The following is a 27135-nucleotide window of genomic DNA, read 5'->3' as shown; positions in this document are numbered from 1 at the left end:
AAACCAGTAAGTAAGATGGACCAGGAGTGACACAGTTTTAAAAGTGAATTTACCGTAAATTTTCCGTTTACTACTATGGAACCGGCCAACAGTGCTAAAAATCAATACCTTGCGACATTTTTCTGTAAGTTTGGGGCATTTTATACAATTTATGTTGCCATCAAACAATATACGGTACATTTTCATCAGTGAATCTATTGGCAATCAGTTATGGATCCAGTGCAGGATGGATGTCACCCTCGATTCCCATATTGCAAGCGCAAAATTCGCCACTACCAAGTGGGCCAATAACTACGGAAGAAGGGGCCTGGATTGGAGCAACGCTTTGCCTAGGAGGACTCACTGGGAACATCGTTTCCGGATATATGGCCGATCGGTACGGACGGAAATGGACTGTATGCTGTTGTACCACAGATAGTCAGGAATAATTATCCTTCCGAAATCATGCAATTTCATAAGCACATGTTTTTCTAGGTTTCATGGGTTTTAATCATCGTTGCAGACAATGTGTATTACCTAATAGCGATGAGATTTTTGTCAGGATTTGGAGGTGGAGTTTGCTACATGATCAATCCAATGTTTATCGCGGAAATTGCTGAAGACAGGTAACGTATGATATGAGCTTTAAATAACGGACAAACGGTTGCAACATTTGAGAAAATATGCGATCGAATTCACCGTTCTCACCGTTCTCCTGCACACCGCCAAAGATGGCCCCAAGCACCCGTCGTTCGAACTCTTCAAGTGCTTGCAGGTCGTCTTCCAGCATGGTCCATTGGTCCGCAGCTTCTTCTGGATACCATAGTAGGCACAACTTCCACTGATGATGCGTCTCCGTATTTCACGACTAACATTATTGTCAGCCATTAACAAGGATCCGAGGTAGACGAATTCATCAACCACCTCGAAAGTATCCCTATCGTAACTATCGTAACCCTGTTTCCTAGGCAGGCTCTGTCTTGTGAGTTTCCCGGGAAAGCTGTGCTCGGGATGATTTCCTAACGTTCTCTGTTGTTTATGATGCGCTGGGTATCAGGTATCAGAAGGCCGGCTCCAAAGGCACGTTCCCCACCAGTTGGGAGATTTGTGCCATCGCCATATTTGAGCCTATTTCATCATCTACCCGATGGAAGAGGAAAGGGAAGGGAAAGATGGGAGGAAATAGGAGTGGTGTCCCTTGAAGAGGGAAGATCGCATAAGCGAAATGAGAGCATGTAGCTCCATACCACAAATGGGTTCGAACAGCGCCCTAAAAAGGGTACTGCAAAACGCATGAGCGTAAAGAGAGCCTATAGCTCATTACCACAGCGGGTTAAGAATAACAGGATGTCCTGAAGATTCAGGCTTCTGTATTCAGTTTCACTTAATAAGTGTTTACCAAGTAATTGGAATCGCATTTGCGCAAAAACTGGACAGTTACATATCAAGTGATACGAAGTTCCATAATCGGAGTCACAGCTATCACACACAAATGAGTCAGCACGCTGAATATTTGCCATGTGATAGTTGAGTCGGCAGTGGCCTGTCAACGCTCTGACCAAGAGACTGCAATTCTGCTTTGACAGATTTGTTAAATACTTCGCCACCTTTGGAGATGGCTCAGTAATATACAATTTTGTTTGACGACACGACTCCAAACTATTCCAATATTGCTTGTGCTGAGTTGCCGCCCAAGAGTTTATCTGAAGCTTCACCCAGCACTTCGAAATTGGAATAGCCGGCTCAGGGCCAATGAAGTCATGCGATGCTCATTATTGTTTGATATACTTCTTTTCAAATAGCCAGACGTCCACTCTTCCCGTGAAGGGAATTGTGTGGTAAATGTCCTGTAAGGAAAGTTACAAGCAATTGTGAGATCACTTGGAGCAAGGACAATTTTGTCCCAATTCACCAAAAGTGGAAACAACGAAGTGTGTGTAGATCTACGATTCACTGGATTTTTCTCCAGTAGATCCAGTACCCATAAACGGTAAGAGCAAGAAAGTGCTTCTTGTTTAAGATGTATGTGTAGTGGCGCAACGTCGAAAAGGGCCTCGAGCGCTGCTGTGGGAGTTGTAGAGAACGCACCAGACATCGCCATCAAGCACATCCTTTGGAGATGGCCCAATTTTGATTGGATTGTTCTCACTTCGCCCTTTTGCCACCACACAAGACATCCATATGCCAATATTGGTCGAACAACTGTTGTGTAAATCCATTTGATATATTTAGGTTTGAGGCCCCAAGTTTTACCAAAGGTTCGCCGGCATTGACCGAAGGCCATACAAGCTTTTTTGACTCTGAAATCAATGTGAGCTGTCCATAAAAGTTTGGAATCTAGAATGACTCCGACATACTTTACTTGATCAGTCACATTAATCTCAGTGCCAAAAAGACGTAAAGGTCGAATTCCATCGCGGTTTCGTCTTTCCGTAAAAAGAACAATAGATGTTTTATTCGGGTTAACCGTATGGCCATATTGGCGACACCAACTCTCGACTACCTGAAGAGCACTTTGCATCAGGTTGAATAGGGTGCTTATGCACATACCAACTATCAGAGCTAGATAGTCGTCGGCAAATCCATAAGTTGGAAAACCGCAATTATTGAGTTGCCTCAATAGCGTATCTGCTACGAGATTCCACAAAAGTGGTGACAAGACTCCCCCTTGGGGGCATCCGCAAACACTCAATTTTCGAATCGCTGCTTGACGCAATGTCGAGAAGAGATGTCGGTTTTTGAGCATTTGATGAATCCAATTGGTAATCATTGTAGGTAGCCCATGGTTTCGTGCGGCTTCCAATATGGCATCGAAAGACACGTTATCAAAGGCACCCTCAATATCCAAGAAAACACCCAAGCACGATTGCTTCTGAGCGAATGCTTTCTCGATATCGTATACAACTTTGTGTAAAAGAGTCACAGTAGACTTTCCAGATTGGTAAGCATGTTGATTCACATGAAGAGGCATGTTTGCCAAATAAACATCACGGATGTGATGATCGATAATGCGTTCCAGGCATTTCAGAAGAAAAGAGGTCAGACTGATTGGTCTTAAACTCTTCGCTTCCTCATACGACGCACGTCCTCATTTTGGGATAAACTTTACAGTAATATCACGCCAGGATTTGGGAATGTACCCGGTAGCAAAACTGCTTACAAGTAGCTTTTTCAAAACATGTTTGATAAACTCAAACCCCTTTTGGAGCAGAACAGGATAAATCCCATCCGCTCCTGGAGATTTGAAAGGAGCAAAACTATTAAGTGCCCATTGAATCGATTCAGTAGTTACGATACTGCGAGCCGAGGCCAGAGACTCGTAACTACATGAAAAGACATTTGGTTCATCCTTAGATGCTATGTCCACACATCCGGGGAAGTGTGTATTGAATAAACATTCTAAAACTTCTTCATCGGAAGAAGTAAAGTCACCATTAGGTAAGCGAATTTCGTTCACTTCGAAATCCTTAGATTTTGCAAGAATTTTGTTCAACCGACTGACTTCACTCAAACTGAAAACATTTGTACAAAGGTTTTTCCAGCCGGATCGTTCAGCAGAACGAAGAGCCTTCTTGTAAGCCTTGCGAGCTGACTTGAACGACTCTGATCCAGCTGAACGGCGTCTGTTCCAACTCCTTCTACATTGTTTCCTGAGTCTAGTCAGATCGGAATTCCACCATGGGGTCCCTCTTGTAGTCTTCACAGACCGCAGAGGACATGCTTCTTCAAAAGCTTCCATAATGTAGGATGTTGTAGTATCAACGGCATCATCCAGATCACTTGGATTTTCAATGGACGGAGAATATCCATGAAATTTGGTCGCAACCAATTCAATGTAGAGTTCCCAGTTTGACCGGGGATTCCTAAAACGCAAAGTCTGCGCAGTTACATTTGAATGTTCAAAGAAGATGTAGCGATGATCAGATAATGATTCCTCATCTGATACATGCCAATTCGTCAACTCGTGACTGATTCTATTCGAGCAGAGCGTTATGTCTAACACTTCTTCTCTATTAGAAACCATGAAGGTTGGGCGATTGCCTATGTTAAGTAATCCAAGGTCTGTACTACTTAAGTATTCCATCAGACTGGAGCCTCTCAAATTGATATCCGAGCTGCCCCAGATGATGTGATGAGCATTGGCATCACTGCCCACAATCAGCGGAAGGCCTTTTGTTACGCAGTGTACGACAACTCGTTTGAAGTCATCCGTTGGGGATGGTTCATCATGTGGTAAATATACCGAACAATAGACGTATTTCCTGTTGAGGTCACCAACAGAAACATCGATTGTGACAGCACATACATCTCTGGTAGTTAACTCAGAAATGAGTGTAGCAACGATTGCTTTATTAACGAGCACGCATGCGCGGGGCATGGAGCGCGAGTTTGCCATTTCAAGCTTGCTAAAAGTAGCAAAAACTGGGTCCACAAGGTTACCTAGATAGAAGTTCCCTCTACGAAAGTAGGGTTCTTGAACTAGCGCCACTTGGGCTGCACCATTTTGCATGAGTCTGCAAAGATTGATCGTTGCTGTTCTTTTATGCTGAAGATTGATCTGAGCTAACCTAACCGTAGCCACTACCCAAACTAGGCAGGATTAAGCTTTTTGCAATCTCAGCACGAAAAAGACCAGCAACGAAAAAACCAGATCGGTATCTATTTAAAGTCGCCAAAGGCGAAAGAGCACAGAATACACTGTGTAAAACGCATAATGCGAATCCATATAGGTGATAATTTAAATTAGATGTCAACATATTCATAATCCCACCCTTATTAAGCCTCAAGATAGAGACTGAAGAAGGGCAGCCGATTATCTCGGAGAAACACAAGGTCACCTGCACCATTGCTCCGGGTAGCACAGGAAGGACTCAATACTGTGGAGGGCGCCCTGGTACCCCACAGGCTCCATTTGCGGTTAGGTTTTATTTAGACCCCCCTAACCATTCATTCTTAGGCACGGTACGCATCACACCATAAATTAGGGGTCACCTGTGAGGTGGACTTTTACCACCGGAACAGGCAGTCCGTAGTGTTAATTCTTAGCCAGTTGAAACAACCGCTACCGACACTACGCGGCTATCTAGGCTGCTCGGGAAAAGGAGGTTAATATTGATGATTAACTCCTGACGTGCCCAAGCAGCCATCAAAACAACCACCTCGAAAGTATCCCTATCGTAACTATCGTAACCCTGTTTCCTAGGCAGGCTCTGTCTTGTGAGCTTCCCGGGAAAGCTGTGCTCGTGATGATTTCCTAACTGTTGTTCCTTCTCTGTTGTTTATGATGCGCTGGGACTTGACAGTCACGGCATTTCTAGAAAACTTGTCGTACAGTTAAGATTTGGTCCGTCATCGTGAGGCCGTTGATGAATTGAGCTTGGATTGCTTCCAACAAACACATTTGCTGCTGTTCCGTTTCCCAGATTCTGACTATCAGCCGGTCCAGACAGGCGGTAGACCTTTCCTTCATCCGCCGTGCTAACATTGTCAATTCCTCCGCTGTGGTGACCCTATTTGCCTATGTTCTCCATGCCATTCATACGTTCGTCGTAGTGCTGCTTTCACCTTTCGATCATCTAACGTCCGTCCGTCAAGATGCTTCCGTCCTTTATCTCTACACATTTCGGCTCGCGGCACAAAGCTTTTCCGGGAAGGGTTAAGCTCCTAAAACTTTCGCGTTTCTTGTAAACGATGCTGCTGCTCCATTTCTTCACATTTCGCTTCTTCCAGTCAACAATGTTTGCCCTGGTATAGGCGGGTTTGTTGTTTTCGTTTCCTTTTATATCGCTTCATGTTTTGGCGCATTCCTCACTGTAGCATCGCAGCCCGCGCTGCATCCTTCTCCTCCAAAACCTGCCTGTATTCTTCGTCGAACCAATCGTTACATATCCTCCTTTCCACGTACCCGACGATGCTCTCTTGATGGCTTCGTCAAACTCGCCCTCTTCCAGCAACGCTACCTGGAGATGCTGTGCGTATGTGATTGCGACGTTCGATTGGGCCAGCCTCGCTAGGTTATCCCGTGGCGGACGTCGATACCGTACATTGTTGATGACGGATCTGGGCGCAGTTTCACCATCACTAGATAGTGATCAGAATCAACGTTAGCGACACAGTGCGCATCGTACCTTCGTGCTGTGCGTACACGAATTCTCTCTGCTCCAAGAAAAAAAAAAACTACCTAAAGCAATAAAACAGTACTTTTCAGTGCTACATAAACAGTACTTTTCAATGTTAAAATTAAAAACGGTACTTTTCAGTGCTACTAAAACAGTACTATTTTTTCTACTATTGATCCCTTTACGATCCTTGTTTGGACCCGTGCCTTCGAAACTGTCACTACACGTGGCAAGAATGGAAGAAAGGACGTTTCCCTGGAATGCAAACTTTCTTCCAAGGGTGAAATGAATAATTGTATCGAAATGAGCAATCAGTTCGATGCTGTAGACAAATTTTCCGAATACCAAATCGAAGCAGCCTCTAGCCCGGGCTCTTTGATTCAAGTGAGGAAGCAAAGAATGCCGCCTATCGTGGTCAGTTGTTCCGAATTTGGAGGATTTAGGCAGGAGATCTTGAACTCCATTAGGGGAATCAAGGTTTCCTTCCAAATCGCAAAAAAAGGAGACTGTCGCGTTTTGCCGGATACTCTTAAAGATCGCGAACTTCTTCTCATCTACTTGGATTTTCCCCAGTCCAAGTAATCATTATGAAAAAAAAAAGAACCCAATCTGGCATTGTTCGGAAAAGGCTTTCTTAAGAATTTTATTCAAACAAACAAAAAAGAACTAAATAATATTAAAGCTTTTGAAAAACCAAAACTTTTATTTGATGTCCTTGTGACATGGGAACATTTCCAGAAACCTGGAGGAAATTACCAGAACCCCTCTCAGTGCCGTTGGTGCCAAAAGTGGGGTCATGGTACAAAAAATTGTCGCATGGATGCAAAATGCATGATTTGCGGAGGCCAAGGACGTCTGTCCAGTGAAGGAAGATACCACCAAGTTTATATGCTCTAATTGCGGGGCCAATCAAAAGTCAAATTTTTATAATTGCCCTTCACGCAAGAGAGTCTTTGAAGCTCGTGCCAGGCAGATGAAAGATAATATCCGTTACGATAACGGACGTTTCCGGAATTTCCCTGGTAGAGTATCAAACAATACTCATTTTTTAGTTAATGATCGCTTGATAAGGAATCATACCCATCAGGAAGATCATAATCATGCTCATTCACAAGCTAATTTTAATGCGTCGGGTAGCAGTTCGAATCCCACGGAAAATCCTTTGCCGATATCGTAGCAGGTAATTTGAACTCCTCCCCTATTCGTACTATGAGTACCCATTCTACTTGTTTCAAATCAAATGGAAAAAACCCTACCGCCACAGGTAACTCCACTTCTTCGTCTACCGAAAATTCTAATGGGAAATCAAATGACATGTCTGCCTCTGATTTTAATTTTCTAACTGAACAATTGAATCTTATGATTGATGCAATATTCAAAGCCACCACTATGACTGAAGCAGTCCAAGTAGGTGTTAAATTTAGTAATCAAATTGTTATTGGATTACGTTTTTCTAATCGATCGAAATAATAATTTAAATATTTTAAATTGGAATGCTCGTTCTCTGAATGGTAAAGAGGACGAGCTGTTTAATTTTCTTACAGTTCATAACGTGCATATAGAAGTTATTACTGAAACATATTTGAAACCTGCATCTAAACTCAAAAGAGATCCTAACTTTTTTGTTTATCGTAATAATCGACTTGATGGGGCATGTAGGGGAAGTGACAATCATCATTCATAGACGTATAAAACATCAACTGTTTTCGTCATTTGAAACTAAAGTTTTTGAAACTTTAGGAATTTCAGTTAAAACACAACTTGGTAAATATCCTTTCATAGCTGACTATTTGCCTTTTCAATGCTCTGGACAGCAAGATAATTTGCTGTCTTGCGAAAATTGACTCGCAATAAGTAAAAAATTTTTATCATTGGTGACTTTAATGCCAAACACCGGTTATGGAATAATTCTCAAAGTAATTCCAACGGCAGAATTTTATTTTATTAGTGCTCTTTTCTCAATTCAATACCCTGATAGCCCTACATGTTTTTCCTCTTCTAAAAATCCTTCTACGATTGATTTGGTCTTAACCGACTCTAGTCATTTTTGTAGCCAACTGATTGCTCATGCTGATTTTGATTCTGATCATGTCCCTGTTACATTTCAAATATCCCATGAAGCGATTCTCTATCCTATCAGTTCAACTTTCAATTATTTTCGAGCCGACTGGAATACATATGAATACATATCTTGATGTTAACATTTCTTTACAATCTAAACTTGATATTGACAATGCTCTTGAAACTTTAACAAATTCCATTGTTGAAGCCAGGAGCATTGCAATTCCAAAATGTGAAGTAAAATTTGAATCCGTGATTACAGACGATGATCTTAAACTCTTGATCCGTCTTAAAAACGTGAGGAGAAGGCAATTTGAACGCACTCGCGATCCTGCTATGAAAATTATATGGCAGAATTTGCAGAAATAAATCAAGAAACGTTTTGCACAATTAAGAAACAAAAATTTTGAAAATAGAATTTCTTAATCGGACCCTGGCTCTAAGCCCTTTTGGAAATTATCTAAAATTTTGAAAAAAAAAAATTTTGCAGTTTGAAAGCGCGCACAATTTTAATTTAGGACTTTCTAGTCCAATTGAAAATGAAGTTACTCAGGAGTTCAAAAATAATCTCAATCAAGAGAACGTTTTCGAAAATGCCTGGGAGACTGATTTGGAAGAATTGAGAACTATTATTAAAAAATTCAAAAATATGAAAGCTCCTGGCGATGATGGAATTTTCTACATCCTCATCAAGAAACCTCCCGAAAGTAGCTTATCATTTTTAGTTGATATATTTAACAAATGGAAAAATGAGTAGGTTGTCAATTTTAAAACCAGACAAAAATCCTGCAGAAGCTTCTAGCTATCGTCCAATCAGTTTGCTCTTCCATCAGTAAACTTTTTGAAAAGGTCATTTTTAACAGAATGATGGTCCACATCAACGAAAATTCAATTTTTGCCAATGAACAGTTCGGATTCCGCCATGGACATTCGACCACTCATCAACTTTTACGTGTAACAAATATGATCCGTTCCAACAAATCTGAACGCTATTCTATTGGTCTTGCTCTTCTAGACATAGAAAAAGCATTCGACAGTGTTTGGCATGAAGGTTTGACTGTAAAATAAAAAAAACTTTAATTTTCCAACATACATTGTTAGAATAATTCAAAGTTATCTGTCAAATCGTACACTGCAGGTTCATTATCAGAACTCCAGATCTAAAAGACTTCCTGTAAGAGCTGGTGTTCCTCAAGGCAGCATTTTGGGACAAATATTATACAATATTTTCACATCTGACTTACCTGAGTTACCTCAGGGATGTCAAAAATCCTTGTTTGCGGATGACGCAGGCTTCTTCGCCAAAGGACAAAGCCTGCATGGCATCTGTAGTCGATTGCAAAAAAGTTTGGATATTTTTTCTTCATACTTGCAGAAATGGAAGATTTCTCCCATTGCTTCCAAAACTCAACTAATAATATTCCCACATAAACCAAAAGCTCTTTATTTGAAACCTTCAAGTAGACATGTTATCACGATGAGAGGGGTTCCAATCAATTGGTCAGATGAAGTTAAGTATCTAGGGCTCATGCTAGATAAGAATTTTACTTTCAAAAATCACATTGAGGGCATTCAAGCCAAATGCAGCAAATATGTAAAATGTCTCTATCCCCTTATTAATAGAAAATCAAAACTTTTTCTTAAGAATTTTCTTTTGATATTCAAACAAATGTAAGCTGTTGTAATACCAGGAAGAAAGCTCAGCAGAAAATTCAAATTAAAATTTTGAAAATGATTCTGAAGCTTCCACCCTGGTATAGTACCAATGAGTTACATAGAATATCCAATGTTGAAACATTGGAACGAATGTCAAATAAAATAATTAATAATTTCAGGCAAAAATCGTTGTAATCTTCTATTGCCATGATTAATGCGTTATATGTTTAGGTTAAATAAGGTTAAGTAAATCGAAAACGTTATTTTTTTTCTCTTATAAACAAATGAAATCAACTCACCTGTAAAAAATCTGAACTGATACGGCAAATGAAATGTAATATTTTGTTAACAAAATGTTAATAAAATCTTTAATTTGTTTTACCAAATCCTAATTTAGATAGTGTTGTCTAATAACACAGAACACCTAGATATAAGAAATGAATGTAATGTTTGGAATGATACTAGGGTGAAAGCACCAGTTTTGGCCAGCCTGAGAGAAAATGTCAATAAAAATTATAAGGGAAGCTATATTTATTCTACAAAAATGTCAAATGCAAGCTTTCAATCCATATTATGTTTGTAAAATATCAAAACTGAGCTATAACCATTTTTTCGCTTTGAAAATTTCGTTGGTCAATATAGGCCAACGGAACCAGTTTCAGCCAGAGATTTATATTCGGTTCCTAAATTGGCCAATCGCATTGATTTCTCATGAGAGTGGCCAAATTAGGTGCATGAGAGTTGAAATTAAAAGGAAAATTAATTATTTTTCTTATGTTTTGAATCAATTTGGGCGAATAAATGAATGTAGCTCTATCATGTGAATGTGATCTACTGAACACAAAAGGTTTCATGCTGATTGGCTTTGTAAAACGGTGTATAATCCCCTATGGCTACAACTGGCGTATGGCCAAAACCCGTGCTTCTACCCTAATAAAAAAAAAGAATGTCTTCAGAAACGAATTCTGCCGCTCATCCAAAAGCATAAGTGTCCGACACTTTTTTGGCCTGAGTTGGCATCCTGCCACTATGCGCGTACCACCATGGACTGGTATCACGAAAATAACGTCCAATTTGTAAAAAAGGTAATGAACCCCCAAATTGCCCGCAAATAAGGCCCATTGAAAAATTTTGGGCTTTGATGAAAGGAAAGCTTCGGAAGAAGGATAGAGGAGCAGATGACATAAAAAAATTCAAAACAGACTGGGTAAGCAAAACCATCGACGGAATGGTTGTTCAAAACCTTGTGCAGTCAAGAAGAAGGTGCGAGAGCTGGCCAAATCCATGATTTTTTTTTTGATGTTATGAGATTTTCTGATTTTCAATAAACATTGTATTGAAATTTTGATTGCAAAATAAATAAAACTTTTTTAAATAAAGCAATTTTTAGGTGTATTTATAATTAACGATAGGGGACGGACCTGGTGTAGTGGTTAGAACACTCGCCTCTCACGCCGAGGACCTGGGATCGAATCCCAACCCAGACATAGTCACTTATGACGTAAAAAGTTATAGTGACGACTTCCTTCGGAAGGGAAGTAAAGCCGTTGGTCCCGAGATGAACTAGCCCAGGGCTAAAAATCTCGTTAATAAAGTCAAACCAACCAACCTAATTAACGATACAGTCCTTACGCAATGAAAGTTCGAGCGAAAATTACAATATTCACGTCTGAGAAAAACAAATAGCAAGAATTTTCCCAAATCTCGATTGATTTTTATAATATATCGAGTGAATGAAAGTCTCGTACTTGTATAGCATTTGAGTCACATTGGCATTTATAACATTTGTTTCAGATAGATCTAGATATCTTAAAATGAAACTATTGCCCACTCGATCTTTTGCCCCTCTTTACACATTTTGCCAAACACTACCGGTTCTTTATTCCTAGAGAAACAACCGTTTATAATCTCAAAGTTTAAATTTTTGAAGCGAACAAAGTAAAACACCAATAAAAAGTTTTATATTCTAATAAAATGTAATTTTTGTTTTTGTAGGATTCGAGGGCAGCTTGGTTCAACACTGGTTTTCTCGAGCAATCTTGGGCTCTTAATAATGTACATTTTGGGCGCATCAGTGCCGTACAATATTGTTCCATATGTGCTGATTGTCTTGCCAGTAGTTTTCCTCCTAGGATTCACTACGATTCCTGATACTCCCTTCCATTTTATGAGGCAAAACAAATATCAGGTATGTTTTCCCTCCGATTGAAAGGCTTTCGAAATACTCTTCATAAACTTTATCCACAGAGGTCAGAAAGTTCGTTGAAATTCTACCGTGGCTATCCGTCAGACACCAAACATGTTTCTGTAGAATTCCAACAGGAGCTACTCAGACTGAAGGACTCTTATGGAAACGAGAAACAAATCGCTCAAAAAAGTCAAATCACATGGAACGATTTAAGTGAGTAGATGCAGAACAATGATCCGGAATGCTTTCTCCCTTTTGTGTGTGTTTTCATTTGTAGGTACACCTCACGCCAGAAAGGCATTCCTGATTGGGATCAGTTTGATGGCTTTCAATCAATTTTGCGGATGTTTTGCCATGCTCAACTATACGGCTAGTATTTTTGCGGAATCTGGCTCAACGTTGTCGGCCAACATGTCGGCTATCGTTACCGGGTCCATGCAGATGGTTGGCTCGTACTGTTCTACGCTTCTTGTGGATCGCGTTGGCCGGAAGGTAAGGTTGTTTATAGCTGGGCAAAAAAGTGACGAAGCTCACTTGGTCAAATGATTTGTTGGTGAAAATAATGTACTTGAATCAAAAAATTGGTTTTTTAATTATCGAATTTCATTAGTTCAACAGCGTAGCAAGGGTTTCCGTTAAGGAGGAGGAAGGGGAACAAGCAACCTCGAAAATGAACTCACAAATTTTACGCAAAAAGTTCTAATGACAATTTTTAGAAAATATTCAAATATTAGATTAGTTGTTGAGTCAAGACGTTTTTTTTTTCATCGGTCCTTCTTTAAATACGCCAACGTTTAAATCCAAGGATATTCCACAGAAACTAGCACAATCATTAAGCTTTTTCAGGTATGATTTCAACCAAAATGACTTCTTCCAGCTTCTCCTGATATTCTCTGGCACAGGTATGGCAATTGGTTTATCGATTTTTTCCGGCTATTCCTACGCCAAAACTCTCGGCCATGATGTGGACTCCTTCAGTTGGCTGCCGTTGGTTTGTTTTTCGTTCGTCATTTTCATAGCCTCCATCGGGGTCCTGCCGTTGCCTTTCCTCGTTCTAGCCGAGCTGGTACCACAGAAGGTAACAATTGTAAAGTGTTGTTAAACTAGAAGCCTAAAATCTATCTTCTTCTGTTGTCTAGATCAAAGAGTTGATTTTTAGCTCCTGCATGAGCATCTCGTGGCTTTTCGCATTCATTGCCGTAAAGGTAAGTAGTTTTCATCGATGCTTGACTGAAAAATTCAAATCAAACTGTTGCCTTTCTAGTATTTTTCTACACTGTTCGATCTACTGGGCATGCATGGTACTATGCTTGTGTTTGCGGTTTGTTCTACGAGCGGAGTGTTGTTTGTGGCTTTTGTAGTTCCGGAAACCAAAGGCAAAAGTTTCGAAGCTATTGCCAAAATGATGGGCTGAATAAATAAATGTAGCTGAGTATTGCAAATGTCTTTTATTGGAGAAAGAAAAACTAGTGTTCTTGTTGCAAACTAATAAAGTACTGATTCACAGATTGTATTGGAGAAAATGAGGATTGATTGGACGCCCTGGTTGCTACCGCAGTACAGATCAGCTGCACTTACAAACGGAAACAAACAAAAAACTGCTTAGGACTTAAGGGCTAAGGCTGGATCACAATAGCGCGCTGCGCGTCGCGTCGTGCTTTGAAAACATTGCGTGCCTAATGAGCCGTCACAGAGGCGCGTTGCGCGCTTCGCGTCATTGTACTAAAAATCCAAAAATGTTTTGTCCAATATTGCTTGTAGTGCTACAGAAAACGATATCGCTCGCTTAGTTGCTGATTCACTTCACGCTGTGGGACCCGAATGCCTGAATATAACAAAACTGGTACCGCGTTGGAAAAACTGCAATGATATGGACTATATATCAATTAAGGTTGTTTTAAATAAACGATGGAAAAATGTTGCTTTGGATACTAAAACATGGCCCCGAGGTGTAAAGTTTCATGAGTTTATCAACAGGCTTAACGATACATGGAAACCGTCAAATCTGTTGTAAATTTTGCATTGAAAATTAATTGTTTAGTTCCTTTTTTATGTTGTTTATGTTGAAAGCTAACTGTAAGTTATATTGTTGTGTTCGCAGTTGTTGTTATAGTTTATGATATTTTGGATTGTATGTAACGCTTTTATATGTTGATCAGAATTGTTAATATTAGTGTAAGTAATTCAATAAGATCATCAAAGATCAGTTGGAGTATCTAATAAATAAAAATAAATAAATAAATATCGTGTGCCAAGCACGATGACACTCCTTAAAGAATAAATGCATGCAAATATACCCAAGTAATTCGAGAATATTTATAACCTGGAAAAATCATCGATATGATGGGGATATAGATGAACAAATTTTTCAAGAATTCGTTTTCTCTTGTCCTATATTTACGTTCCATTCGTAACACAATTTGTCTTTTATTCTAATATGATTGTGTGATTTTTGTGACAAACTAAGCAGTTCTTGATGAACCTTGAAACCTCAGTACACAGCCAAAAATCGTAGTGCTATTTTCTTAAAAATTCATCACCCAGATTCAACTATTCTCGCAGACCAACAAACCATAAAACAAGTTTTTGAAAAACGTCGTCCGGCTTAAGAATAGCACAGTAAAAATTCTGCGAATTTAAAATACACCTTGGTAATTTAAGAACAGCTTGACACTTTTAGATTGGATAATGCGTGTATCCCGGGCTATATAAAATATCTTTGAAAGTCTAAGAACGGCTGGATAAATCTAAGAAGTGCTGGATAAGCGAAATTTTGTAAGGATTTTAACAAAGTTTTGTAAGATGTTAGGATTTCCAGACAACCCTGCAAGTCTTGGTGGATCTATGGACTACTGGTAAATCTGCAGACTTGTGAACAATTTAATTTATATCTTTACATCAAGCATTTATCAAAATATTTCTGCGGCAATTAGGGGATTCATCTATAGTTTCCTCTTCAAAATAACCAATACATTCCTTTTTGGTTATATTCCAGCATGATTTCCCCTTGAAAATCCTTCAGCAATATCATAACAGATCTCTTAAACAAAAAAAAAAAAGAAGAATCCTTTGATCACAACTAGTTCGCAATACATTTCTCAAATAACGGCAACTTCACCGGTGGTCCAAACTACATCTAAAAGTTTGAGCTTGCACCGGTGTTGCAAATGTTGTTTCAATTTATTTTACCAGTTTTTTGGTCCTTTTTTTTGGAACAGGAATTTTTGGTCGGATTTGGACCAAGATTTGAGCTGTTCTAAATCTGGTTTGACACATGTTGGTTCATCAGTTCGGATTTTTCTCCCTGAAACAGGTGAAGGTGCAAAAGTTGAAATGATTTAAGAAGGAAAAAGGGAAAAGAAAGGATGCGCAAAGAAAGCTTACGATTTCGGAAACATTCGAGAAATGAAGGAATGCAGTTCGGAATTCCAAAGGAAAGAAAAGAATATTTGAAAATATGCGACAGGAATTTTGCCGGGGATTTCCTCCAAGAATTCCTCAGGCGATTTGCAACAGACATTTTTTCGGGCCTTTTTTGAGTGCATTAATCCGGAGATCTCCTCCAGGAATTTCACTGGGGATTTGCACCAGAGGTTTTTTTTTTCAAAAATTCCTCCAGTGATTTCCACCAGAAACTCCGGAGATTTTCTCAAGAAATTCTTTTGGAGATTTTTTTAGAGAATTTATCCAGAGATTACCTCTCGGATTTTTCTTGCGATTTAAACCAGGGATTTCTCAGGGAATAACCTCGGAAAATTCCTCCGAAAATTTCTCCAGGAATTCAACTGGGATTTTTCAGGAAATTTCAAGGATTCTTCCGGCGATATCCTCCAAGAACTCTCCTGGAATTCACAAAAATTTGCTCCGGATATTTCCTCCAGAAATTCAAACGTAGATTTGCTCCAGCAATTCATCCGAAAATTTTATTCAGAAACTCCTCTGGCGATTTTCTCCAGGAAATCCTCCGGAGATTTTCTCCTAAAATTCCTACGGACATTATTTCCAAGAACTCCTCCAGGAATTTCCTCCGGGGACATACTTCAGGAATTCCTGGGGGATTTTCTCCAGAAATTCCTCCGAAAATTTTGTCAAAGGATTCCTCGGGGGATATTCTCCAGGAATTTTTCAAAGAATTCTTCTTCTTCTTGGCATTCACGTCCTCACTGGGACAGAGCCTGCTTCGCAGCTCAGTGTTCTTATGAGCACTTCCACAGTTATTAACTGAGAGCTTTCTTTGCCAAAGTTGCCATTTTCGCATTCGTATATCGCGTGGTAGGTACGATGATACTCTATGCCCAGGGAAGTCAAGGAAATTTCCTTTACGAAAAGATCCTGGACCGACCGGGATTCGAACCCAGGCACCTTCAGCATGGCTTTGCTCTGTAGCCGCGGACTCTAACCACTCGGCTAAGGAAGGCTCTGGCTCAAAGAATTATCAAGAGCAATATTCCGCCGAGGATTTTGTCCAGGAATACTTTTGGGGATTTCATTAAGAAGTTCCTGCAAGGATTTTTTCAGAGAATTTTTCCGTAGAGTTCCTCCTGGAAGTTTTTAATGATTTCCCCCATGAATTTCTCCAGCGATTTCTTACACGAATTCCTCCGAGGATTCCAAGAATTCCTTCGGAGGTATCCCTGAAGAATTCATTCGGAGATTTTCGCAAGAAATTCCCCAGGGGTTTAGTAATAGCAATTCCTCCAGGGATTTTGTCCTGGAATTCCTCAGGGGTTTTTATTAAAAATTTACTCCGGGGATTTTTTCAGAGAATATATCCGGAGATTTCCATCGCGCATTTCTCAGGAGATTTGCACCAGGAGATTTCCCACAGGAATTTTTCGAAGATTTCGCTCAGAAATTTCTCAGGGAATTTCCTCCAGGAATTCCTCCGGAAATTTCAATGACTCCTTCGGGGATATGCCTGAAGAACTCATTTGGAGATTTTCTCCAGGAATGCACCAGGGGATTTGTAACAGCAATTCCTCCGGGGATTTCCTCCAGAAAATATTACGGGGATGTCGTCCAGGAATTCCTCCACAGATTTCCTTTAGAAACTCATCTGGCGATTTGCTCAATGAATTCCTTCGAGAGTTCTCCCAAGAACTCCTCCGGGGATTCTCTCCAAGAGTTTTCTCCAGGAACTCCTCCAGCGATTTATTGAAGAAATTTCACAGGGGATTTCCAACAGCAGTTCCTCTGGGGATTTCGTCAAGAAATTTTTCAGGAGATTACCTCCAGGAGCTGCTCCATAGATCCTCCAGAAATTGTTCATCCGAATTTTTGTTTTCAAGTATTTATCCGGGGATTTTCTCTAGGAATTCCTTTGGGGATTTCCTTAGCAATAATAAAATCAAACATTTTACCTTGATTTTCTTGATCTGCATCGAAAACCACAATAAAAAAAATCAGTGATTTGAGCAATTCTATAATTTCAGGAAAATATGGATATTTCAGCAGATATTTTCCTATGAATTGCAACAAGATCTTTTTTTCACGTGTCTTCAAAGAGCATACTACTAAATACCATACATACATACACATACCCATACAGACAGTTTTTCTTTGTGTTTATTTTTTATATAGCATTGTTTCCCAAATTTGGCTTTCTCGACCTCCCGACCTCTCATCGCTTCACTCGTTTTATCAATGAAGAGCGAGCTGACGAGACGTTTAGATCACAAATTCCAAATTTGGGAAGCTATGTTATACAAATTTTCAGCTGCTGGTTCGCCTCTTACAATACAGAAAGTTATCCAAGATACGAAGACAGTAAGAATAGGTTTTAATTTTTAAGTCACATAATGAATCTTCGAGCTGAAAGTGCATGAAATTCTTTGAAAAAAAAATGGCACTGGGGGGATTGGATGACGTTTTGTATCAGACTATTTGATAGCAAGGCGAAGTTGGCCGGGACCTGGGAGGGAGAAACCGATACAAAATTTCTGTACATCAAAATGAGCCGAGACTCTGCTGTCACTGTGGTCTCGGATCTTAAACCATGTGCAAACATGATAAAAGCTCGTAATTTATCAAAACACATTTTTGGATGCCATCAAAGGTGACAAAGGTGAACAATTATTTATTGCATATAATGTTGCCAAATATACTTATTTTCAATAAGACAATCACCAATGAAAAGTATTTCTCTCCCTAAAGTATTTTTAATCGCGAAAAAGTTCGTCGAAGTTAAAAATAAATATTAAAAAACAATAAACAATTTAAGTGGAAAACAAATTGTCATTACAGAACAAAGGCAAAAAAACTACTTTGAAATCAAATAGCCAATACTGAAAAAACTATACTTTGTTAAATAGCTGAGAAGAAAAATTATTATTTACGAGGTCGATGAACTTTGTTACCTCTTTAATATAAGGGTTCAAATAATTTATCCTTTCTTCGTGGCATGATTTGGTCAGTAGTGTTCGGTCCATCAATTGCGTCGCTTGCACCTACAACAGAATGTTTCCTGTTTGCCAAAATTCGTGATCAAAATTGTTTTGAGTCTGAAAAGTTGGTTTTAGAGGTATGGTGTGTTCAGAGAAGTTCTGTATGTTCTGTGAATGTTTGAAAATTATAATTATGCAGCTTAGTATACTGCTTACATTAAAAACTAGAAGCATAGATTCTGACAGAGAGCCTATATTACGTCATATCAGCTCTATTCTGAACGTAGTATAAAGCACATCGTTTATTGTTGGTAATTTATGTACCTTAACATTCAAGCTTCAAATAATAATACAGGAAGGAATGTTTATTTTAAGGATGTCCGGCCATTTGAACATATGCCGTTTGGCCGAACGCCATTTGGCTGAATGCCATTTGGACGAACGGGCCATTTGGCCGAATTATGAACAAAAAATCAAATTGATTCAACGTTGATGAGTAGGATTCGTAAGTGTGGACACATAACTGATCAGATAGATAATTTGTTATCAGTCAGTTAATGATTGTTATGATGTGGCCAAACGTTATTTCTGTCGCAATATTAGTACGACAAGAGAACAATTTAAACGATCCGTTATTTCAGGACAAAGTTGTGAACACGCGTCATAACTCATGACTCAAGTTTTTTTTTTCGTTTCGTTTATTGTTTCGTTTTTGGGTAACCAACGGCGATGGTTTAGAGTGATCATCATACATTTTTATTTTTTAAACATAGGTTATTCTTCAGATGTGTACTTATTCCATAAATCATTGGCAAAATTTAAACTTTTATTTCAATTAGACATTTAACCTTCTTTAAATAATCGGCAGTTCTTTGTGGTTATACCGATATAATAACACAGCGTAACAAAAATGACATTTTTGCATGTCTCAAGAATCAAATTATGTGTCTCTAGTAGATTTTGGGTCGCTGAATCTGATGCCGTTTTCAGAAATGTTCCTGCACGTCACAATTTTTAGCTACAGGTCACCAAAGTTGTATAAAACACTAGTTTAATTGATGATTTATCATGTTTACATGAAATTTAAGTATGATTTATCAAACTTTTCTGTGATCTAATCCAGCAAGCATGCAAAATAGGACTTCAACTTTCATTTTAGATACAATTTAATTTAAATTGCACGATAAAATTAAGGTTAAAACGATTTTTTCAACATGCCTGCAGTCTCCATACTAAACTGTCCGTTTCTCTTATATGGCGAAATACAATACTTTTCAAAAACACCAAAAACTAACTTTTAAACATCGATAGTATTATGAGCCGTGTTAATAAGTATTGTTCTACACATAAAGTTTGAAATTTATGACAAATTAAGCAAATAAATTGCCTTACAAGTTCGCAAACTAGCATGCAAGTTGGCTACCCAAGTAACATTTTTAGTTTTTTCATTTACTACAAGCTGTTGTTACCACCATATCGTTAAAACTCATTTTAGAACTTATTAGTCTTAATAACCTTAATAAACCTTTGATAAAACTCCGTTAAGCCCGAAAAGGCCCACACTACAGGAGGTTGTTAAGACTATACCTTAAAACTGTTTCTAAACTTCTTAGTTTTGTATCGTATGAATACATCTACCCTTGTAGTATGCTATAAAACATTCATAAGAGCTATTGTATAGACTTATTGAGCTCAACTAGCGGTATTAAATCTTTTAAGATATCCTAATACACGGAATAAAACCAATGTTAAGAGCTTATGATTGAACAAACATCAACCGATAAGTTGTTTATAAACCATAACCTTTTTTGATATTGAAACCGTCATGATGTCTGCCGACTCAAAATAATCAATTAAAATTAAAATCATTTTTTGCATGGCCGAAAATTTCCTTACGATCGCGTGAATTTCCTGCCAATAAAAATTTACTGGTGGAATGAAATAAAATTTTTCGATTTACAGCAACGCGCCACAGTTACGACATCATTATTGGCTATCTAATATTTTAATCCATGCCATTTTCAGAATGATTTCATGCTCATCTCAATCGTAAATTGAAATTTTCCACGCATATTGTAATTATCAATCCGAAACGGCGACAATAAAAATGGATTCCATCCAGTTAAATCTTGCTGGTCTTGTCTGGGATAGTTTAAGATCAATTGGTGATTATTCTGAACAATAGAACCATTCATAAACGCTTTTGATCTTAAGAACCCGTGCGCAAAACCCTCACTGGCTAAATTATTCCTAAATCAGAATATTTGTTCTGCACTAAGACAAATAGGTTTTTTAAGAGCCTTGACTTAAACTCAATGCACTCAGGAAAGCTAGTGCTGTCAAAAAGGTAAACAAATCGGAAGATACAGTTTTGTGATGCAATTCATTTTATTAAATTTGTGCCGTTATGCATCTGGATTGTTATAATGGAGCCGGCCGTGCTTGATCGGCTGTACTGATGCAGAAAACGATAAGTGATAAATGCCTGAAAATGAAAGCTTTTTTCGTGTAGCTCAGCTGTAGTGTGCAGCATAGCTATGCTATAGTTGTCCCACTTGAACGGGAAGTTCAGGCAAGCATGGGAAAAATATGCTTTATACGGTAGTCTGTTAATTCTTCGAGAGGAATATTTGTCATTTCTATGTTTGCGTTTTGATTAATCCTTATTTAACTACATGATTATCATCATCATGATAACCACACGCAGACTGCATTCCAATAACATGCATCAGACAATTGAGTTTTAAGAAGGCTTTAACATGACTTAGTGTAGTCTTAGAAGTTTTAGCCATGCCTTGACAAGACAAGCAAGATGAGGTTTTATGTTTAGGTTTTAATAGACACTACACAGCTCCTTCAAAATACAATTTATTATCAACAAATGTGGCAAACAAATAAGTTTTAACGGTAGCTCTTGTAGATATCTACAAAGCATTTTAAAGTGGGTTTTACCGAAAAGAACGTTTGGCACTTTGCAATGCTTCATTAAATCTGTAAGGAATGAATACATCTCTAATAAAACCTCCATAAATAACATCTAAGATCAAAAAGCACTGAAATTGTTACTTGGGTAATGTAGTCAAATTTTGCATTTTAAACAACCAATATATCAAAAACAAGACGTGCTATGATATTTTTGAAAACGGCAATGGATTCAACAATCCTTAAACAAATAAATAGCGGTTTTTTTATGCTTGAGACAAAAACGTGTTCCACAGTGTAATTATTTGCATTACACTTGCTTAAATTTTTATAAGAGATTTTCCCTTCTTTAAATCATAGTCTGTTCTTTCATATTTGAATATTTTTCATAGTTAATAGGATTGATGGCTTAAAATACGCTCATAAAAAGTCTTATCAATTACATTTCTTTAGCACAAGGGTTAACTTAGGTGCGATGTTATTCTCCTCCAAGATTAACTCTGCATCGTTGCTTGCGTATATCAGTAAACCGAACGACTCGGTGAACACTAACGTCAAATTGGATCACTGTTTCTCCGTCGGAAAAGAAGAAATCCAAACTCGTGTTTTTTAGAGCTATGAATTAATTTACTTAGTACGATTCGAAGCATTAAAACAAACCTATGCTACAGACGGTCGAATATAGCGTTGGACAAATTTGACCAGAACATCGATGTTACTGAATCGATTCGAATTCAATATAATGAATCGATTCATCGATTTAATCGAATCATTTTAATCGATGTTTTTGAATCGATTCAATTCTCAGGCTCATATAAAAATTTATAAAAAAAAACAAGCTCTCAAAATTAGACCATATGCAGTTGTATTTGTATATATAATTCCTTCAATCAAATAACGATTGAAACTAAAAATTTTACATTTAACGCTTTAAAACTAGGCTTGTGATTCATCAACTCATTAAACAATTGTAATCAATTTCATACTTTTGAATCGAAACAAAAATCGAATGAAGAAAATCGATTCACTCGATTTTGAGTGATCCTAACATCGATTCAAAAAATCGATTAATCGGAACGAAAAAATCGATGTTCGGAACATCGATTCAAAATCGCCCATCGCTAGTCGAATAAGTCATAAACTGTTTTAGTTACTGTCAGAGACTGACAACAAACGCAATGTGAAAACCTCTGGTGGTAGCTATTACCTCTAGCAGAGTAGTGGATGATTGCTTACATTTAGGATGTTCTTCTTTCAGCATTGACTGTTTCTTAAATTAATACTAAAGAGCTGTATATTAACGACAGTTTATCCTTCTTTAGTAGTAAACTCATCTTTGAAATTCATTATAAATGCATGAACTGTAGTTCACTATTGTTTTCAATTTTGGCCAAACAACAACCGGCAAAATGACCCTTTCGGCCAAATGGCGTTCGGCCAAATTGAAACGAGTAGATTAATATATAATCCGTCGTTTCAAATAGAAACGTTAGCTTGATTGCGCCTGTACTATAGGCAAGAAAAACAAAGTGCTCGAATCAAATTTGTGTGTGTATGGGTAATATTTAAGATAGGATAAAGTGGGAGGAGAAAACGACGATCAACAGGAAACCCGGAACAGATGATGATTTTGATGGCTGCTTGGGCACGTCAGGAGTTAATCATCAATATTAACCTCCTTTTCCCGAGCAGCCTAGATAGCCGCGTAGTGTCGTTAGCGGTTGTTTCAACTGGCTAAGAATTAACACTACGGATTGCCTGTTCTGGTGGTAAAAGTCCACCTCACAGGTGACCCCTAATTTATGGTGTGATGCGTACCGTGCCTAAGAATGAATGGTTAGGGGGGTCTAAATAAAACCTAACCGCAAACGGAGCCTGTGGGGTACCAGGGCGCCCTCCACAGTATTGAGTCCTTCCTGTGCTACCCGGAGCAATGGTGCAGGTGACCTTGTGTTTCTCCGAGATAATCGGCTGCCCTTCTTCAGTCTCTATCTTGAGGCTTAATAAGGGTGGGATTATGAATATGTTGACATCTAATTTAAATTATCACCTATATGGATTCGCATTATGCGTTTTACACAGTGTATTGTGTGCTCTTTCGCCTTTGGCGACTTTAAATAGATACCGATCTGGTTTTTTCGTTGCTGGTCTTTTTCGTGCTGAGATTGCAAAAAGCTTAATCCTGCCTAGTTTGGGTAGTGGCTACGGTTAGGTTAGCTCAGATCAATCTTCAGCATAAAAGAACAGCAACGATCAATCTTTGCAGACTCATGCAAAATGGTGCAGCCCAAGTGGCGCTAGTTCAAGAACCCTACTTTCGTAGAGGGAACTTCTATCTAGGTAACCTTGTGGACCCAGTTTTTGCTACTTTTAGCAAGCTTGAAATGGCAAACTCGCGCTCCATGCCCCGCGCATGCGTGCTCGTTAATAAAGCAATCGTTGCTACACTCATTTCTGAGTTAACTACCAGAGATGTATGTGCTGTCACAATCGATGTTTCTGTTGGTGACCTCAACAGGAAATACGTCTATTGTTCGGTATATTTACCACATGATGAACCATCCCCAACGGATGACTTCAAACGAGTTGTCGTACACTGCGTAACAAAAGGCCTTCCGCTGATTGTGGGCAGTGATGCCAATGCTCATCACATCATCTGGGGCAGCTCGGATATCAATTTGAGAGGCTCCAGTCTGATGGAATACTTAAGTAGTACAGACCTTGGATTACTTAACATAGGCAATCGCCCAACCTTCATGGTTTCTAATAGAGAAGAAGTGTTAGACATAATGCTCTGCTCGAATAGAATCAGTCACGAGTTGACGAATTGGCATGTATCAGATGAGGAATCATTATCTGATCATCGCTACATCTTCTTTGAACATTCAAATGTAACTGCGCAGACTTTGCGTTTTAGGAATCCCCGGTCAACAAACTGGGAACTCTACATTGAATTGGTTGCGACCAAATTTCATGGATATTCTCCGTCCATTGAAAATCCAAGTGATCTGGATGATGCCGTTGATACTACAACATCCTACATTATGGAAGCTTTTGAAGAAGCATGTCCTCTGCGGTCTGTAAAGACTACAAGAGGGACCCCATGGTGGAATTCCGATCTGACTAGACTCAGGAAACAATGTAGAAGGAGTTGGAACAGACGCCGTTCAGCTGGATCAGAGTCGTTCAAGTCAGCTCGCAAGGCTTACAAGAAGGCTCTTCGTTCTGCTGAACGATCCGGCTGGAAAAACCTTTGTACAAATGTTTCCAGTTTGAGTGAAGTCAGTCGGTTGAACAAAATTCTTGCTAAATCTAAGGATTTCCAAGTGAACGAAATTCGCTTACCTAATGGTGACTTTACTTCTTCCGATGAAGAAGTTTTAGAATGTTTATTCAATACACACTTCCCCGGATGTGTGGACATAGCATCTACGGATGAACCAAATGTCTTTTCATGTAGTTACGAGTCTCTGGCCTCGGCTCGCAGTATCGTAACTACTGAATCGATTCAATGGGCACTTAATAGTTTTGCTCCTTTCAAATCTCCAGGAGCGGATGGGATTTATCCTGTTCTGCTCCAAAAGGGGTTTGAGTTTATCAAACATGTTTTGAAAAAGCTACTTGTAAGCAGTTTTGCTACCGGGTATATTCCCAAATCCTGGCGTGATATTACTGTAAAGTTTATCCCGAAAGGAGGACGTGCGTCGTATGAAGAAGCGAAGAGTTTTAGACCAATCAGTCTGACCTCTTTTCTTCTGAAATGTCTGGAACGCATTATCGATCATCACATCCGTGATGTTTATTTGGCAAACATGCCTCTTCATGTGAATCAACATGCTTACCAATCTGGAAAGTCCACTGTGACTCTTTTACACAAAGTTGTATACGATATCGAAAAAGCATTCGCTCAGAAGCAATCCTGCTTGGGTGTTTTCTTGGATATTGAGGGTGCCTTTGATAACGTGTCTTTCGATGCCATATTGGAAGCAGCACGAAACCATGGGCTACCTACAATGATTACCAATTGGATTCATCAAATGCTCAAAAACCGACATCTCTTCTCGACATTGCGTCAAGCAGCGATTCGAAAATTGAGTGTTTGCGGATGCCCCCAAGGGGGAGTCTTGCCACCACTTTTGTGGAATCTCGTAGCAGATACGCTATTGAGGCAACTCAATAATTGCGGTTTTCCAACTTATGGATTTGCCGACGACTATCTAGCTCTGATAGTTAGTATGTGCATAAGCACTAGACTGATGCAAATTTTTAAATTTTTGCTCCCCTATGTTCAAACGATGCATTTTGGGGTTCTCATGATATCCTGAAAATTTCAATTTATTTGCTTTCAATTTGACTGTGCACACGCCATTTGAAGTTTGTATGAAAATTACTATGGAAAGTTCAAGCTATTCATTGCGGGTGCAATAATGCTTGCCCACATAACTCTAAAATTATTATTTGCACAGATTCATACAGCCCAAGTTAGGTACTGAAAAAGTCCAGAACACATGAAACATGTGAAACCTAAGGAAAAAATGTTATTCGATAAAATTCATTTCGGAAACTTTAATGATGATCTATTATTTTCCATTCTGGAAACACTGCTTAAGAAAAATTCTTCCCAGTAGGCTTGCAAAAAAAGTTTGTTTTGGAAAATGACAAAATGGGAAATCAATAAGGTGAGTATGATTGTGCACACGCAAATTGTGCGCTTGTTATAGGATAAATCATATGTTCTTTTTTTTTACAGGAGGGAAATCTGTCTGTTGCCTGCAACAACTTGAAGGCAAGCAACCTCGAGGTGACTACAAAGAACTTTTGGAGCTGGTGATTATGTTCTTAGGAGCCACACACCCAAAAGGGCCTCGTATTCGGAAAGCCGGGGCAATAAGTCAAGCAAGTTGAAAGGCCGGACTTATTTACATTTTAAAAATATGGATGCTTGGAGAACAAATGAAAGAAGTTGATGCCAATCTGATGCGGCACTACAAAACGTTACGTATTTTTATTGTGCAGTGCTACGTGAAATTCTGGTTTCACATAACAAGTGCTGATGCTGCTCCTCGGGTAGATCTTGAGTTTATCAACGCAATTTTTTCACGACAAACAATACGCTAAAATTTCCACACGCGCGATGTCTACTCATTTGTGGTACTTCATTGAAGCAACAATCGCTCTTCCATTGTTTTGGAGGAAAAGAAGAAAATGATCCAGTTTTTGAATAAGCCAATCATTCATATTCAAGAGCAGGAAAGCGAATTCAAAACGTCACGAAAGCCAACAAACATATCTACGCACTTATCCTTATCGCACCTATAAGTGATTTCGTTGCGCAAGCAACATATTTTTTTTTTTTTCAGAATTTTGGATATTGAAACAGTTTTTTTTTCAAAGGATCCTGAAGACTGGTCTAAAATTGAAGTATACACGATGGCACAGAAGCGAGTGGAGTATCATCGATCACTGAAATACTGAAATTTAATAAATATAAAATGTATTATCCTAATAACATGTCTTTTTCATTTTTGTTTTATGAGGGAAATACCATCAACTGTTTTATTCATCCTCATAATAAATAAGGTAAATGATAAAGTTTCAAATTAACCATCAGCTCAAGATCGGTAGCAACTTCAAAAATCGCAAAAGTAATACGTGGATGTTTATTTACAATTTTACCAAATTTAGTAGGCAGTTGTGTTTTGTGTGTTTAAGTTGGAGAAGCAGTTTGCTTAGGCTACTTCTGCTACATGTGTTGTGTTATATGCACTTGCCCCTTCCCGAAGAAATACCGTACGGTAGTTTCGGGGAGATTAGAGTCTTAGGCCAA

General features: G+C 38.7%; 1 protein-coding gene across 2 annotated transcripts; it reads left to right on the top strand.

Annotated features, from left to right (window-relative positions):
* Positions 1-404: 404 nt before the first annotated feature.
* LOC5568778 (facilitated trehalose transporter Tret1-2 homolog) lies at positions 405-13438 on the top strand. Of its 2 annotated transcripts, XM_021845023.1 has the most exons (8): positions 405-417; positions 475-605; positions 11811-12003; positions 12063-12216; positions 12281-12495; positions 12881-13081; positions 13143-13208; positions 13268-13438. In XM_021845023.1, exons 2-8 carry the CDS (start codon positions 526-528, stop codon positions 13415-13417), a joined length of 1059 nt encoding a protein of 352 aa, XP_021700715.1. In that variant the 5' UTR covers positions 405-417; positions 475-525; the 3' UTR covers positions 13418-13438. The 2 variants fall into 2 exon arrangements, with proteins under 2 accessions (XP_021700715.1, XP_021700716.1); XM_021845024.1 differs by lacking the exons at positions 405-417; positions 475-605 and adding an exon at positions 11603-11753.
* Positions 13439-27135: the final 13697 nt, after the last annotated feature.

The sequence above is a fragment of the Aedes aegypti genome, chromosome 2 (genome assembly GCF_002204515.2).
Source record: "Aedes aegypti strain LVP_AGWG chromosome 2, AaegL5.0 Primary Assembly, whole genome shotgun sequence".
Classification (NCBI taxonomy): domain Eukaryota; kingdom Metazoa; phylum Arthropoda; class Insecta; order Diptera; family Culicidae; genus Aedes; species Aedes aegypti.
Note: the sequence above shows the minus strand (reverse complement) of the source record. Positions and strands in the feature narration are given on the sequence as shown.